Here is a 17,633-nt window from a genome sequence, read left to right on the forward strand (position 1 = left end):
TCAGATTGAAAGGGCCCAACCACCAGGTGCCCAGCAAAACACTGTTCTGGGCTTATCATTGCGATATTTAAAAACATTAAGCGTGGATAAAGACGACGTGATATATATACACAATGGAATACTACTCGGCCATAAGAAAAGATGAAATACTGCCATTTGTGACAATATGGATGGAGTTTGAAATTATTACACTAAGCGAAATAAGTCAGACAGAAAAAGTCAAGAACCATATGAAAAAAAAAAAAGAACCATATGACTTCACTCATATGTGGGATATAAAACTGAAGGCAACAAAGGAATAAGACAAACAAATAAAGAAACAAAATCTCATAGACACAGACAACAGTTTAGTGGTTACCAGAGGGTAAAGGGGATCAAATATATGGTCAAATATATGGTGATGGAAGGAGAACTGACTCTGGGTGGCGAACACACAATGTGATGTATAGATGATGTATTATAGAAATGTACACTTGAAACCTATGTAATTTTACTAAGCATTGTCACCCCAATAAATTTTAATTTAAAAAAATTAAGAAAAAAATAAGCTTCCAGAGGTGAGGAAAACAGGTTGCCAACAAAGGAATGACAATAATATTAGCACCCAACTTCTAATCAGCAACACTACACACTAAAACCAATACCTACAAAATTCAAAGGAAAAAATATTTTTAACATAGAATTCTAAAGACAAACTATTAATTCAAATATAAAGGTAAAATAATGCTACATTTTCAGACATGTAAAGACCCCAGAATTTACCTTTTTCAGGAAGTAACTTGAGGATGTTTTCCAACAAAATGTGTGATGTATCAGGATTTGGAATGCAAGTAACAGAAACTGACTCTAGTTAACTTAAGCAGAAAAGGGATTCATTACAAGGTTATCATTTAGCTCACAGAAAGAAGTCTGGAGAATCAGGCAGGAGAAGTCACACTAAGGCCACACTGTGGGAACAGGTGGGTTAGAATGCTGCTACTTGTAGTGCCACCCCCACTTCTGTGACCCCTGGACGTCATCCTACCATCACACGCCACTGCAGTTGAACGCTAACCATCTTCCTGTCTGTTCTCATTTATTTGTAGTCAACTTTGGGATTGTGTTACTCATGCTCTTCAGTGTGTTACTCATGGCATATTATTTTCCTCAGTCCATTCAAGGCTCCTCTTTTGTTTTATTTCATTGTATTATTACTTCTCCCTGTCAGTCCCGATCACCACTCCCATTCTCCTGCTCACCTTAGTGAGTTACACTAGTGTATTTCATGTATATACACTTCCTCCAATCCATCTTCTGTGTTTATTTAGATATATGCATATCCATGAAAATATACAGTCGTGTTGTATATTTATATGAACATTGTATATTTATATTTATTGTGAGTAAATCTCATTGTTTTTTTACCTTTTTCACTCAACACTAGGTTTTGGAGACGTATCTATGAGGCTATAGTAAATTCCACTCATTTCTTTTGACAGAATAGTGGAAATAATCCAACTAGAACAGCAAAACTAAAAAAGAATTTCAAAAAATGAGGATGGTGTTGTTTTCTATTTTGCATCCTATGACTGTGCCACTGTTTGCTTACCCAGTCCCATGGTGATGGACAACTGGGTTGCTTCCAATTCTTCACTGCCACAAACAATGCTAGAACTAACAACCTCAATTATAATTCCTCAAGGACCTAAGTGAGAATTTCTCTGAGATATATACCTAGGAGCACAATTGCTGGCTTGCAGGGTATACATAGACAGTAAGCCCTCACCTAACATCATTAATAAGTTCTGCAACTTTAGGTAAAATGACATATAACAAAACCAATTTTATTATAGGTTAATTGATATAAAAAAGAGTTAAGCTCCTATGACATCTCATCAACATTATAATGAAATGAAGTTGAACAAAACAATGTTCTACTTGCAGGCGGTACTGCCAAATTACTCTCTGGAATATCTGTACCAGTTTATACTTCCGCCCACAGTTTTCCTTTCCCTCACAACCTCATCAGCACTTGATAATATCTGACTTTCTACATGTTGCCATTCTTATAGTGATTTATCATTGTTATTTTAATTTTCAGTTTTTTAATTATTAGCAGAGTTGAAAATCTTTTAATATACTCATTTCCCCTTCTGCAAATCCAAGTTTCCCTCTCTGTTAATTACTCTTCATATCCTTTGCCCATTTTCTTATTGGGTTTACTATCTTCTTTTTCTAGTTATTCATCTTTTGCCAGTTATGCACATTGCAACTATATTCTCCTAATCTATCATCCATCTGTTAATTTTGTATATTCCTGTCTCCATTGTGTTGCTGACTCCAGATTCAAAGCCATGAACAGAGTATTCAGCCCCTGCTGCATGGTGGGCAGGGAAAGGAAGTATCTGACCACCTTCAGTTTCAATAGTCAGAAGTGAGGCCCTGCCTCCCAACAAGACTCACTATTGGGGAATCCCCCCAAACAGGATAGAGATTTAGATGCTAAGAAGCCACTAGAGTTAATTCCTTTGTGTCCAACATCTACACCTACCCTTCTTCCATTATGTACTCTAAAAAAAAAAAAATGCTTCCACCTAATATAATGCCCCATATAATCAACCATGCATTCATTCCCTCTCTAAAGGGAGACAGCAAAAAGTGTGTTAGAATACTTTTGGTGCGAGCAACAGAAAACCCAATTTAAACAGGCTTAAATAATAAATGCAACTTATTGGCTCACTTAACTGAGAAGTCTATAGGCAGGACAGACTTCAGACATGGTATGATCAGGACTATGGTTCCATTTCTCTGTGATTCTCTTGGCTCTGCCCTCTTCATTTGTCAGCTCCATCCTCCGGTAGGCCTTCTGTGTGTTCACAAGATGGCTAACAGCAGTGACCAGACTACGTGCTTCTTGATTCATATCCAAGGGAAGACAGGCCACCTTTTCCCTCAAAAACTGTACAAATGTCCTAAGTTTCAGTGTGATTGGATCATTCCTAAACCAATCGTCACCATGGCAAGGAGGTGAGATTACTCAGATCAGTTTATACCAATAAAGACCTATACCTAGAGCTGGAGGGGGGTCAATCCCACTCAAATTGCATAGTTATTATACAATGGGGGAGGAGAGGAATGGATATTGGAGAACAACCACTACAAAGGAGCAAACTAAGAAAGAGGAATATATGGGGTCCAGGAAAGATTGGGTCTAACCTGGAAGAGTATTGAAGGGATGTCCCAGGATGACAGTTGTGCCACAGGCCTACAGAGCAATCAGTCCAAATTGGAGCAGGAAGATGGAGGGCTCCAGGAGGACGTTATCTGGGAAATAGGGGGATTCAAATGATTTTATACTTTCCTTGAGAATTTGGAACAACTTAAGAAGGAGATAAAGTCAGACAATGCAAGGGAAAAAGAAAGGCAATTAGAAACTCTGGGGGGGGGGGCGTGGGGACTGTAAGAAAAGAAATGTAATCCTAGCACACTAATTGGAGCTTTGGGGAACAACATTTATATAATCATAAGAACATAAACACTTTATTGACTTTAAACTTTTGGAATGACCTGTCAGCAAACTATGAATGACTTAATTATGATTATAGAACAGAATGTAAATGTTACTAATCTTGTTGATATAAAAGTGAAAGTATAAAAGAGAAGTTGAGAGATTTAAAGAGGGAGTATAAATCTATTGCTTAAAGGTACAAAGGTTAGGAATAGAGGATATATAATCAATGACATGGCTATATTAGGGGCACGGGAAGAGGGCAGTTGGGTGGTATAAATAGCAGGAAATCAACAGGTAGTACCTAAAAGAGATAAATAAGTTGATAAATAGAAAACTCTGTATATTATTTAGCAATATGGAGATAATTACCAGAAAAATTAAAAACAAACAGTTAAAATTAAAAAGAAACAGTTATAAATAGTCTAGTATATTTCCAGGTCAAGATGGCAGACTTATCACATGTTTTTCTCCACTCCCATTTGAGGCCTAAATGATAATAAAGGAATTTTTAAAAGTATAAAAAGACAATGATGAAAAAAATGGGAGCAGGTCCATTAGCAAAAGAGAGATTTCAACAAACTTCGTGAAGATAGGAAGTAAATGGAGGAATGGTGACTAATGAAGCATGATAGAGGAAGCCATAGCCTAGAGTGATGGAGGTGATGGCAACAAAGAAGGAGCTGATCTTTCTCTGCAGAAGCTTGGAGTGTCTTGGGTCTTAACAATGCCAGGTATGATGTAAAGTGGGAGTGAGATATGGGGCTGAAAACGGAGATTAATTGGAAGGCTGTATATCAAACTGTTAACCCCCCCACACACACACCATGTGTACAGTTCACAGCAGCCAGGTGTCTACATATTAGGCAAACACCAGAGGGTTCTTACCTAAGGACAACATCAGAGAAAAAAATCTTTGTATTCTGGCATTCAGGGACTATGTAGCACAGCAGTCAGTTCTCTTTCAATCATCCTAAAGGAAAGCCACCAGTCGCCTAGCCCTGCCCCCCATACACAGAGCTTCCAATCGGATTTTTATTGCTACATTCTTAAATATGAGTAAACAATCATGGATCACCAAGCATTTGAGAAAAGACTGCAAATTGAAAGATACCAAAATAAGTAAACAGGGAAAAACAAATCCCAAAGGAAACAGATATTTCAAAGAAAAGAAGGAAATATAAAAATACCTACATTATCCTCAGAAAGATTCAAGACAATAGTGCATCCATTTAACAAGAATAGGCTACTATGAGAAAGGAGAAGAGAACATGAATGGATATTTGGAAATTTTAAAATGTGATTGTCAAAATGAAAAGAAATGCAATAGAAGAGTTGGAAGATAAAATTAAATCTTCTCCCAGAAAGTAAACAAAAACAAAAGGAAGAGAAGGAGAGCTAAGTAAGTAGGGGTGAGGGAGGAAGGAGGAGAGGGAAGGAGAGAAAAGATAAAACCTATAATCAATTTAGAAGGGCTAACATCGAACTTTAAGGAGTCCAGGAGGGAACAAAGATCACAGAAGAGAGGAATGTATCAAAGAAATAAAAGTAATTCCCAGAGTTAAAGAACTTCAAAATGAAGGCACCTAGTGAATGACCAGCACAATGAATGACAAATCCCCAAACCTGAATACATAATTATGAAATTTCAGAACATCAAGAATACAACTTTTAAAAAATAACTATTTAAAGAGGGGGTGGATAGAGTAGAAGTACTTTTCCTTAATCCTTTCCTCAACTACAGCTAAAATCCTGGGACATTATATACTGGGGGTGCCACAAAAATGTATACAAGTGGACACTTTGGTCAATGTTGCTCAAGCAGTAGTTCACTGTAATCAGAAGTGTCTGGACGCTGATGGTAACCACTTTGAGCACCTCTTGTAATTGCAGAAGTCAGACGTGACTTGTATTCATCTTTTGTTATCGGTATATATTGAGTATTACAATTTTAATACAGTTTTCCTTTCTTAAAATGTGTATACATTTTTTGGCACTCTCTGTATTTACATAAGAAGACTCTGAGAGGTGTAAAGAAGAAGGGAAACCTGCTGAGGACCTTAGTAGCAGAGTAGCAACAGGGTGGTAAGTTCCCTGGGTTTGCTTTTCACCTCACATAACCCAGACTCAGTGCTGGAGAAGGTGGTAATTACATAATAACCACTCTACTCCAGCCAAACACCACAGAAAAAAACTGTGGTCCCACTTGCAAAGGCAAAGTGGGGAGTCTCGACTTCCCCCTAACTGAATATAAAGAGTCACCCCTCCCCCTTCCTGCTGGGGTGGTATCAGTGAAGATTGAGTGGGGAGCCAGGACTCCCATCCCCCATCCAAGAGTAATGATGAAACTTACCCCCTGGGGTGTCAACACAAACTGACTGGATTCTGGACTTCCACATCCACCTGGCAGTAACAAAGCAGTATCCCTCTTATGCTGCCATTCAGAACAGTGTCTGAGGAGGCAAGCTAAAACAAAATATTTAAGTAAGATCCAGAGTCTCAAAACACAATATGCCAAATGCCCAAATTTCAATCGGAAATCACTCATCATACCAAGAACCAAGAAAATCTCAACTTGAATGAGAAAAGACACTCAATAGACTCCAATACCAAGATGACAGAGATGTTAAAAATTATCTGCAAGGGTTTTTAAGAAGCCATCATAAAAATGCGTCAGTGTACAATTAGGAACACGTTTGAAACAAATGAAAATAATAGAAACTTCTATTTCAGTAAAGAAATAGAAAACATAAAGAAGAACCAAATGGAAATTTTAGAACTGAAAAATACAATCACCAAAACAAACAGCTCAATGGACGGGCTAACAGAAAAATAAAAAGGACAGAGGAAAGAATCAGTGAACTTGAAGATAGTACAATAGACATTACCTAATCTGGAAAACAGACAGTAAATAGACTAGGGGGACAAAGTGAACAGAGACTATACCAAAATATCTAACATTCATATGACCGGGGTTCCAGAAGGAAGAGAAGAAAAAGAGATGGGGCAAGTTACCTATAAAGCAATGAGACACAGACTGATATCAGACTTCTTATCGCAAAAAATTGGGTGCCAGAAGAAAATGGAGCAATGCCTTTAAAGTTCTGTGGGAAAATGACATTGAACCTCAAACTTCATAGCCAAGTATAAGGATGAAATAGATATTTTCAGACATGCAAAGACTCAGGAAGTCTACTTCCTACATAGCCTTTCTGAGAAAGTTTCTTGAGAATGTGCACTATCAAAACAATGGAAAAAAGACAAGTGTCCATCAGATACCCTACAAAATCTTTACAACATTATTGATTATATTCTCCAAACTATGTTTCATATCCCCGTGGCAATCTTGTGGTTACCAACTTGTGCTTTCTAATCCCCTCACCTTCTCCCTCATCCCCATCCCCCTCCCATCTAGAAATCCTCAATATTTTCCTCTATGTCTCTGAGACTGTCTCTGATTAGTTCATTCATTTATTCTTTTCTTTAGATTCCACATATAAGTGAGATCACATGGTATTTGTCTTTCTCTGTCTGACTTATTTCACTTAGCATAATGTTCTCTAGGTCCATCCATATCGCTGCAAATGTAAGATTTCATTCTTATTTATGGAGCACAGCACAGGGAGTAGAGTCGATGGAAGTGTAACAGCTATATACGATGTCAGAGGGATAGTAGATTGGGGAGGGGAGTTATCACTTTGTGAGGGGTGCAAATGTCTATTACATTGTTTTGTACACCTGAAACTAATTTATAAGTACCGTGAAACTAATTTAAAAAGTGGAAAAAAATAAAGAAAACAAAAACCCTGGGAACCAGTAAACAGTGGGTATAACCAAGGAAAGCAATGAAGGGAAAGACAGCTTTCCACCAGGTGTAGAGAGCTACTAAGTCCAGATTTGAGAAAGGGGATGGAGGGCTCCAGAAAGAAGGTCTCTTGGGGGGAAAAGTGGGCTTGATGGAATATTTGATGTAATAGAGATTGTGAAAAGAAAAACAAATGGAATATACAATACAGTAAAATAGTGAAAGAGAAAAAAGAATTAGAAACTTGAGGAAAAATGAAAAACCACTACAAGGAAAAAATTATAAAAGTACATTAATTGGCTCTGCAATGAATATGTATAGTCATATTAATATAACTGTCTATTGCTTTTCAACCTTTAAAATCAAACTATCAAACTATAGATAAAACACACACAAAAAAACTTAGTCGTGATTACAGAACAGAATTCAGTGTTATCAATTTTGACAATATAAAAGACCAGATGACCGAAGTTGGGAGGTTGATGGTGGGGAAGAGAGCAAAACTAAAAGATATTATCATCTAACAAAGTTCTGGTCAAGAAATAAGGAAGATAAAAACAGCTACACAAGCAGGACACTTCCTGAAGGAACGGATGGAAAAGTGATGACCGAGTGGATACAGGAAAGAACAAATGAGCAAGTGAATGAGTACTTATATTAATGCATGAAAAAAGAAGCCAACATGTAAATGAAAAAAATACCTGTACCGGTGAGAGTTATGAGGGAAAGAGTGAGTGAGCTTCCACCTCTGTGTCTTGGTTCAAACCCACCTGGAAGAGCTTCTGCCCTGCTCTTCTAAAATGCACAGCATGGTGTTAGCCTCTTTTAGATGACAAGGAACAGACACATTCAAGTTAGAGATGGAGATTTATTGAAGCATTCCCAGAGAAATAAGGAAGATAAAAACAGCTACACAAGACGACTGGATTAAGAAACTGTGGTACATTTATACAATGGAGTATTACGCAGCCATAAAGAAGAAAGAAATCTTACCATTTGCAACAACATGGATGGACCTAGGGAACATTATGTTAAGTGAAATAAGTCAGACAGAGAAAGACAAGTACCATATGATCTCACTTATATGTGGACTCTAAAGAATAGAATAAATGAACAGACTAATCAGAAACAGGTTTGGAGACATAGAGGAAAAACTAGGGTTGCTAGATGGACGGGGGGTAGGGATACGGGGGAAGGTGAGAGGTTTAGAAAACAGTCGGTAACCACAAGATGGCCACGGGGTTTTGAAAATTAATTTGGGGAACGTAAGCAATAATGTAAAGATTTTGTAGGGTATCCGATGGACACGTGTCCCATTTGGGAGACCACCTCAGGGATGATGCAGATGCCTGATCTCTGCACTGTACACCTGAAGCTGAAGCTGAGCAATAATGAATGCCAACTATAATTTTATATAAATATATATATGTATATATGTGTATATATTTTGTATGTATATGGTTACAGGAAGCGGAGTACAGCATTAGGAATAGAGACAGTGGAAATGCAATGGCTCTGTGCGATGTCAGAGGGGTAGTGGATGGGGTAGGGGAGTTCACACAGTGTGAGGGATATAAATGGTAAACGTCTAAGTTTTGCTTTGTCTTGTGCACCTGAAACTAATAAAATTATATTTAAAAAAGAGAAAAGAAAAACAGCTACACAGGCAGCCTCACGGAAGAGCAGAAACTTGAAAATGGTTCATGATCCAAAGCAGCTCTAGAGCCTGGTTTATCTCGTCACTCCCCTCAGCTGCAGGCATCTGTTGATCCCTTCCCTTGTGTTTCCCAAAATGGTGACTCAACTTCTTTCTGGCTGCATTTATACTCCTACTGCTACTGACAACCTTCTCTCTGCTCCCTTCCTCGCTAGCCCGGGGCGTTAGGGGCCTCACAGCTTGTGGACCTCCTGGCACCTGCAGCTTCCTGGCTTCTAGGGCTTCAGTTCCAAATAGTCTGGGGCTTCTCTGTGTTGTATCTTCTTCTGCTTGCCTTGTACCATGTTTCCCCGAAAACAAGACCTAGCCGGACCATCAGCTCTAATGTGTCTTTTGGAGCAAAAATTAATATAAGACCCAGTATTATATTATATTAATTATATTACATTACATTATATTAAAGACCCTGTCTTATATTATATTAAGACTGGGTCTTATGTTCATTTTTGCTCCAAAAGACGCATTAGAGCCGATGGTCCAGCTAGGTCTTATTTTTGGGGAAACACGGTAATTCCTGCTGCCTCTTCAATGCCTGTTGCCTTGCTGAGATGTGGTTCGATACCTGTGGCTCTTTCAGTGTCTTCACTTCTGTTGTCTCATGGATCTTATCTGCTTGAGCCTTCTGCTGCCGTATGGATCTCAGATTCAGGGTTTTGTCTCATGGTTTCTTTCCTCATGGCTCCTGCTACATCGTGGCTCCAAACGCTTCATGGCTTCTGTGTCCTTTTGGCCCATTGTTGGCTTCATGCTTCATGGCTTCTGCTATCTTGTTGCCCCATGTTCTCATGCTACAAATGTCTCATAGCTTCTGCAGGGTTCTCCTTGCTTTTGCTATTTGGTTTATGGCACCCCTCATGCACTACCACTTCTGTCTCACTAAACTCTAACTAATTGTTCATTTCTTCTGAATGCCTCACACTCAGCCTCACTGAAAAATGATCTGGTTGTTTCATACATTGGTCATTCGATACAGACCGTCCCTATGAGGCAGACTTCTTACATCAGTCCACTTAACAGGCCACTGGCCAGCCTAGAGATTGGCTGTCCTTGAGTCCCACACTATCCCAGTCTAATCATCTGTGGCCAGGGTTATGAGGTCACATGTACAGAGCATGGCCACTCAGGGTTAAGAAATGCCTTAGAAGGGACTGTGGGCATGGCAGGCTTGCTGAAGGTTTCCAGAAGAGGGCAGTGTCATTAGCAAACTTCTTTTTTGTCAATCGGGACTTTTCTTGCATCTTTAAAATATCACAAATAAGTCTGAGGAATCATTCGACATCTTGGTGTTTCTGTAGCTGGACCACGTAGATCTTATTCATCAGCCTGCTGAACTGTTCCTTTTTCAGAAACATAGATACCACTCAAAATTTTTCTGATATCCTTGTTTTTAACTGTTGTGGCTTATTGAATCACAGTAGCTGAATTTGATACAAATTCAATATCATTTCCTTCAAAAATTAACTCATCTTTCTGGGCTTGAGATACTGAACAAGGAACACCCAATTTCATGTGGACCCCATGGATGATTCTTCACCCAAGAAACTTCACATTTCAACAAGATAACCATTCTCCTGAATAACACCGTTGATGAGGAAGTGAGCATACACAGACCTCATCTTTTAACGGAAGCCCAGTGTTACATCCTTGATTATATTACGTACGAGACTACAGATAGGAGCCGGTTCCTTTCTATTTCCCCATCATTTGTCAACCTGGAGCCTCTTCTTTCCTTTCCAAGGAGACTGAGTTCTACATTGATACGATCGAAGTCCCTCCGCAGGGTGCCTCTGGGGTCCTTCCAAATAAGTGTGCGTCACTTCACAGTGACGTTGACATTTTCTGGAATGTCCACAGACTGATTCTGAGAATGGTCTTCATCCTCGCAGTAGAAGCGGCAAAAAGCAATTGGCGAGCTTCTTGTTTGGCCTGTCCAGTGTATCGACCTTCAAGGACAACCTAAGTCCACCTCCTCCCTGGCCACCTCTGCCTGTCCTGATCTGCGATGGGGGAGACCAAGGCTCTAGGGGTGATGTGGAAAGGAAACAGGTTCCCGTTCTGGCTCCAACACTTCCTAGTAGTAGGGCCTTGGGGAAAGTTCCTTCCGCTCCAAGGGCCTCAGGAAGGGGTTGAGCAGTCTGTAAGTTCCTTCACAGGTCTGACATCTGGACATCTCACTTTAGGTTACTGCAAAAGGGATGTGAGTCTTACCTTGGGGAGCCCTCAAAAACACCTCCTGAGGTAGGAAAGGTAAGTCTGAGTCCTGACTTGGAAGAGCCTCACTGCATGCAGGTGGTGCTTAGCCAAGATTTATTGAACTAGATGAATGAATCAATGGCTGGTGGCTGGGGGAGACCACACAGCACAGAGAATGGTTAACTTGAGGGAGAAATTCCAATTGCTGAGGAATCTGGAAGAAGATTCTGATCCAGATGGATGAGGAATGACTGGGCTACGGGAGGAATCTTGGCTGTTAACGGGACCCCTTCTATCCTCAGTCAGCCTCCATATCCAGTCATCAGTCACCAAGTCTCATCCATTATCGTCCCGTAACAGCTCACACCTTATCACCTCCAATCCATTCCCGCTGCCCTGGCCTTTGAGGAGGCCTCCTGGTAGTAGACTGGTGCAAAAGTAATTGCGGTTTTTGCAATTATTTTTAACCTTTTAAACCGCAATTACTTTTGTACCAACTTAATATTTTCAAGTTTCCCAACTAACCTCCGTCTCTTTCTCTCCCTGACAAATGCATTCATTGATGCATTCACTCATTCAGAAACTATTTATTGGGTGCCTGTTTTAAGTCAGGCACTGTGCTTTCGCTGGGACTATAGCAGTAGCCAGATAACCCTGGGCCCACCCTTGTGGTGCTTACCGCTTACTCAGAGACAAAATAAGCATACACAATACACTGTGAGAACTGAACAGCAGGGAAACTACAGTCATGGGAGCATACAGCATGAGCATCTAAACCGATCCATTTCCATACTGGCTGGGCAGGCAGGTCTTTTTTTTTTTTTTTTAATTCACATCTGATCCGGAGTCTCTCCTGCTTAAAATCATTTCATCATGGCTCCTTCACAGCCTTCATGCTACAGTTCTCAAACTTGGCTGTAACCTGAAGTCACGTGCTGACCTTTATAGCACTCGATTCTGAGGCCCCACCTCAGAGTTACTGAAACTGAATTTTTAGAGGTTGGGGCTGGGACACCCCATGTGTTTCTGGTGTGTAGCCAGTTTGGGAACCACACTGCCCCACGAGATAAATCTGAACTCTGTAGCCAGGTTCTGAGGACCCTCTTCAAATCTGGTTCCTACCTCTCCAGCTTCATTTCCTGCAGCTCCCCCCACCCTATGCTTCAGTGTTTCTGAACTGCTTTGCTGTTTCTTGCCTTCAGGTCTTTGTGCATACCAACTCCTCCACTACCTGGAAACTCCTTCCACTTCCTCAACTTGCTAATTCCTACCAGTCCCTCAAGGCTCAGCTCAGATGTTACCTCTTAGAGGTAAGCGTCCTAGAGGATGCTTTCCCTTAACCCTAGTACCTAAGCAAGATGCCCCTCTTCTTTCTGTGCTTCTCTCAGAACACTGTTCACACTGTAGGGTTAGCAGTTGTTTTATGAGTTTCTTACCCAACTGGAGAGTGAGCTCCTCGAAGGCAGGATAAAGACTTGACTCATGTTTGCATTTCTGGTGCACGACACTGTGACCCCCCGAGTGAACTGCCCCATTGCAGGTAGACACGGTCATGGGGTCCTCTTCAACTCCCAGAACAAGGCTACAGGGCCCAGAGTATAAGGGATTCAACCTAGCGTCCTCCAGTGATCCCTAAGGAAGCTAGTCAGATCCGGCTTCCTCTTGGAAACACACCGCGCTTGCTGCTCTGCTCTCCTCTGAGCACAGCCTACACGGAGCCACGTCCCCTTGTGAGGATATGAGGCAGGATGGCACAATGGGAAAGCACTGGGCACGCACAGAGGATTCAAGCTGAAGTCTAGGCTCTGCCACTGAAACACTCGGTTCTCAGACATGTCATGTCACCTCTCCGGTCCTCAGGATTTGAGTCCTTCGTAGTACTTGTGTCCCTGTGGGCCAGGGCCCTAGCGCAAGGCATCTCATGCAATCCTTTCCACCCTGTGAAACAGGAATTCGTTATCCAGATTATTACCCACACCTACTGAATTCGATTTCCAGGGAAAGCAGAGCAAGGAGCGCCACATCCCTTGGACGTGCACCAGGAAACTGCTGCTTTGCATTATAAGCCCTTCTGTACTGTTTATTTTCTAACCAGTGTATACATTGCTTTGATTTTTGAAAAGGAAAAAGCTTTACAAATGATTCCAGTGCAGTCGAGATTGATAACCAGCCTCACAGTGGAGAACGCCCAAGACTGAATCGGAGCGCCTAGGTTCACGCCGTCACTGCTACCTCACAGCTGGGTCACTTAAGCTTCCTGGGCCTGTTTGCTCATCTGTAAATGGGGAGAATAGCAGTCATTACCTTTCAAGGCCTGTGATTATCTAGGTGCCAACTAATTTGCTTCAGACACATTTCATTTCGTTCTCCCCACACTGCTGCAAGGTAGGCCGCTATTATCTCCTTTCCTACGTGAGGAAACTGGGGCTCAGAGAGGTGAAGTAATGGGCTCGTTTCTATAGCTGGCACTGGAACCAGGGTGACTCCCAAACTATGCTCTCCCACATATGCCAGTACTTCCCAAACTACAGCACACACTCCCACAGCGGTGGTAGGGGCCTTCTTTAGTTCAACACAGACACATTTTGTTTTGTTTTGATAGTTATGTCTTTTAATATGCATTACAAAAAACATAACACATCAAACCCGTGATTTCATAGATATAACTACTTAGGATGAAACTCAAATAGGTAACAATGTTAGACCTAAGACGACCTCAGAAAAATATTGAGTAAATAGTACAGGAGGGCAATTTGGAAGTATCTATTAAAAACAAAAATATAAATAGTCTATGACTGCAACTCAACTTCTAGGAATCAATCATAGGCAAATTTTCATATACCTACACACACACGCGACGCTCCTATGTGGTATTCTGTAATAGCAAAATAGTCTTACTATTATTCCAAGAGAGACGGGTAAGGAAAATACGGTAGAGTCATATGACGACAATCTACACAGCAATTACAAAAGGATGATCTGAAGCTACTAGCAACATGCATTCGTCTCAAAAACTTTGAAGAAAGCAAACTGCAGAACAATTTCATGTGCCATTTGCATTAAACACAATAACATTTCCAATGAATTCGTATATGTAAGTCTTAAAACAAAGTCTAGATAGATGTACAATAAAGAGAATAGCAGTTAAGGGTGGGGGGGAATGGCAGTTCAACGAGGCTAGCTTTATTTCTAATAATCTAATTTCTTAAAAAGAATGAATTCGTGCATTACTTGGGTAGTTAGTACTGATTTGACTTTTAAGAAAGAAAAATGCAGTGTATGGATTGGGACAAGGTAATGGTGTGACAGGGTCTGTGAACGAGCAAAGGCTGACCTCACGGAAGCAGGCTGCGCCGTCTCGGCAGTCTCTGCAGCTTATGTGCTTAGTTCCCCAAAGGAACGTCATGTGTCATTAACCGGGGTATGACCCAGGCTACCTCTCCCCTACTTCCTCACAACTCACGTCGGGGCTCATATGACAAATGCTACAGGTTTCCTTCGACCCTCCGCTTACCAGGTAAACCCCATCAGTGCTCTGGAACTTTCCCAGTAGCCAGTGCATTCAGCATCTCCCAGATTCGGAGGCTCCTTTAGTCCCTGAAAACTGGGATCAGAAGCCCTCAGGGGTCCAGGCATGAGAAGGCTGTATTCTGAGGGGTTGGCACCTAGTGGACTCCAAGCAGGGATAAGGCCTCCAGTGAGGAGCTTGACATTATTAAATCCTGAGGTAGGTAATACTACTAGCCTCATTTCATAGATGAGGAAACTGAGGCACAGAAAGGTCTAATTAGTGAGTGATTAAAAAAAATGGGACTAAAACCTGCAAGTATCTGTCCCCAGAACCCATTCTGCTCCTAGTGCCTGACCAAATCCTGCGTTTATCGAGGTCCAGCTCAAATGTGACCGTCCCCAAGAAGCCTGGAGGTGACCATCCTCCTCAAATTCAAAGTGCCTATACACGTGACCCAACTGCCACAAGGACCCCGAAACCCACTGCATCTCCTTAGTAGGAGGGATCACGTCTCATTCAGTTCTGTATTCCTAGCAAAGAGCCTGACAAACAGAGGGCATTGTGTTTGATGAATACACAAATAAATAAAAACACAAATGAGTGAATGAGGGCAGTTCCATGTGACTGCCTGACGCCTATGAGGTCCTGAAAACCTTTGCCCAGCTCTGGGGTGCTGTCACACTAAGCTCTTGGAGTCAAATTCAGCCCAGTCTCCTTCTAAAATGGGTCTCCAATATCTTCATTATTTCACAAACACTCTCACATGCACACATGCGGACGCACACATACACACACCCACACAAGCAAAATGCAAGGGGCCTCATAGACCCATGATTATGGGTAGATATTGGGGGGGAGGAACTAGGAAGGGGAAGAGGGGGATGGGCAGATGGCCCTGTCCAGCTCAGTTCAGTTCAGCTCAGCTTCGCACCTCCTTCCAGAGGCCAGGACGCTCGCTCCCGGTAGCTCAGGGGTTTTTGCTCCAGACCTAACATCACCTCTGTTCCTCTTCATGCTGATAGCAGTGCCGAAATTCCATGACTACAGCAAACAGGGACAGGAGGTAGGGGAAGGTTGGCAGCCAAATATCCAGAGAGTGGAAGAGGGGCAGCTTAGGGATCCAGACAGCGCACGAGGGCAGAACTGCTGCTACTGCTCATTGGGGTTGGGGTTGGCATCTGGGTACTTGGTGAGGTCAAAGGTCAGGACTTTGCTGATCACACAGTCCCCTTGCTGGAGGAGGGAGGAAAAGGAAAAGGAAATTGTGAGCAGAGAGTAAGAGGCCTCTAGCATCCCAGGGGTGGGGGCCGCAAACCCTCCTCCTTCCACACCTGCCCAAAGCCCAGGCAATGCTTCTCTCTGGGTGCGAGGGGAATGCACTCCATCCTATGTACCTTCTCTCCCTGCCTACCTCTGCCCTCTCCTTTCTCTGCTGTCTGGCTGCTTCTGCTTGGCCTTTCCACCTGGCCCCAAATGCAACGGCCCTGTCCAGCTGGGCTGCCTAAGCCTCCAGGGCAGGGTTCCAACAAGCCCAGATGGCCATTCAGGACCTAAGTCTCTGTGCTCCCCTGCCGCCATGCCCCTCCACTGCGGCCTTTCCTTCCTGCCTTGGGCAGTCTGGCAGGGAGTGGGGCTGGCATCTGAGCCAGGCCTGCCCTACCTCGGGGTAGACTCCAATGAGACTCTCAGCCTTGGTGTAGAACTCCTCCTTGAGAGAGATGACGATGGCCTGGAAGTTGCAAGTTGACTGCTCCTTGATGTAATTGGCCACCTGTGGGAGGGGCCAGCAGGCACTCAGCAGGGCTGAGGCCCTAACACTGCCATGTGTTTTCCAGTCAGAACCACAGGCAGAGGGGTGGGGTGGGAGGGGGAGGGCAGGGGGAAGAGATAGTGAGAGAAGGTCACTCACTAGCACAGCGTGGATGACCCTGGGCCCAGGCTCCCAGGCACAGAGAACAGGAGCAGAAACAGCGAGGGCACACTCAGGAGTTGCTCCCTGAAATCCAGCCCTAACTTAGGGGCCTCCTTCCCGGGCCCCGCTTTCCTTGCACCCACCTTGCCAATGTTGGTGTTATCCAGGGCAGCATCGATCTCATCCAGGACGAAGAACGGGGCTGGCTTGTAGCTGGGAAGGAACCAGTAAGTGAGATCACACTGCTGGGGTGCGGTGCGGTGCGGTGCGGTGGGACAGCCCCCGGGCCCATCACAGGTGAGCTTCCCCTCCACTTCTTCAGAGACTTAAAAACCCAGGCCTTCATGTTCCCTGAGCCTCTAAAGGCCTATAGACCAACTGAGCTCTCCTCTGCATCAGCCCTATGCTCCCGGAGCCTGCAGAACCAGAAGACATGGTCCTCTCCGGAGCTTCCAAGCTGGCTGTGGAGATAAAGGTGTGCCAGGCTCTGGCCATACCAGGCAGGCTACATGGATGTGTGGCCCCCCCCACCTGCACCATGCGGTCAGGTCTCGCTGCCTGTACACGTACTGCGCCCTCCCTCTGAAATGCCTACTGGTCTCCCTGGTCAACTTCTCCTCATTCCATGCATTTCCTGCTCAAGTGTTACCTGCTTACTCACAACCTCCGCCCGCTGGGTGGTGTCCCACCTCTGTGCATCCACCCTCACCCATCATAACACTCAGCTCACTGTCTGTTTGCACATCTGGCTTCCACTAGACCATGAGCTCCTTGAGGACAGAGAGCATGTCTGACTCATCTGTGTCTCTAACCCCCTAACAGGGTCTGGTACAGAGCAGCCCTCAAGAAATGTTCGCTGAATGATACTATACAATTAAGCACTAAGTTGTGGGGGTCAGGTTCAGTACGACTGGCATTTAGGAGGGGAAGGGCAGGGAAGGCCGGTGGTGAAAGCAGGCTTCCTAGAGAACAGGAGGAGAACGAGACGTAAAGGGGCAGCAGGTGCCA

At 43.1% G+C, this 17,633-nt stretch overlaps 1 protein-coding gene across 2 annotated transcripts in view; it reads right to left on the reverse strand.

Moving 5' to 3' along the window:
- Positions 1 to 13,255: 13,255 nt before the first annotated feature.
- The window catches only part of SMC1A (structural maintenance of chromosomes 1A), a 37,642-nt gene continuing 33,264 nt past the window's right edge, over positions 13,256 to 17,633 (reverse strand). For both annotated transcript variants that reach the window (XM_019718922.2, XM_019718920.2), the window contains 3 exons: positions 16,769 to 16,838; positions 16,374 to 16,484; positions 13,256 to 15,946 (listed from right to left, as the gene is read on the reverse strand). In XM_019718922.2, coding sequence (XP_019574481.1) covers positions 15,863 to 15,946; positions 16,374 to 16,484; positions 16,769 to 16,838 — 265 coding nt within the window. In that variant the 3' untranslated portion in view covers positions 13,256 to 15,862. The remainder of the gene's footprint in view (positions 15,947 to 16,373; positions 16,485 to 16,768; positions 16,839 to 17,633) is intronic.

The sequence above is a fragment of the Rhinolophus sinicus genome, chromosome X (assembly GCF_036562045.2).
Source record: "Rhinolophus sinicus isolate RSC01 chromosome X, ASM3656204v1, whole genome shotgun sequence".
NCBI lineage: Eukaryota > Metazoa > Chordata > Mammalia > Chiroptera > Rhinolophidae > Rhinolophus > Rhinolophus sinicus.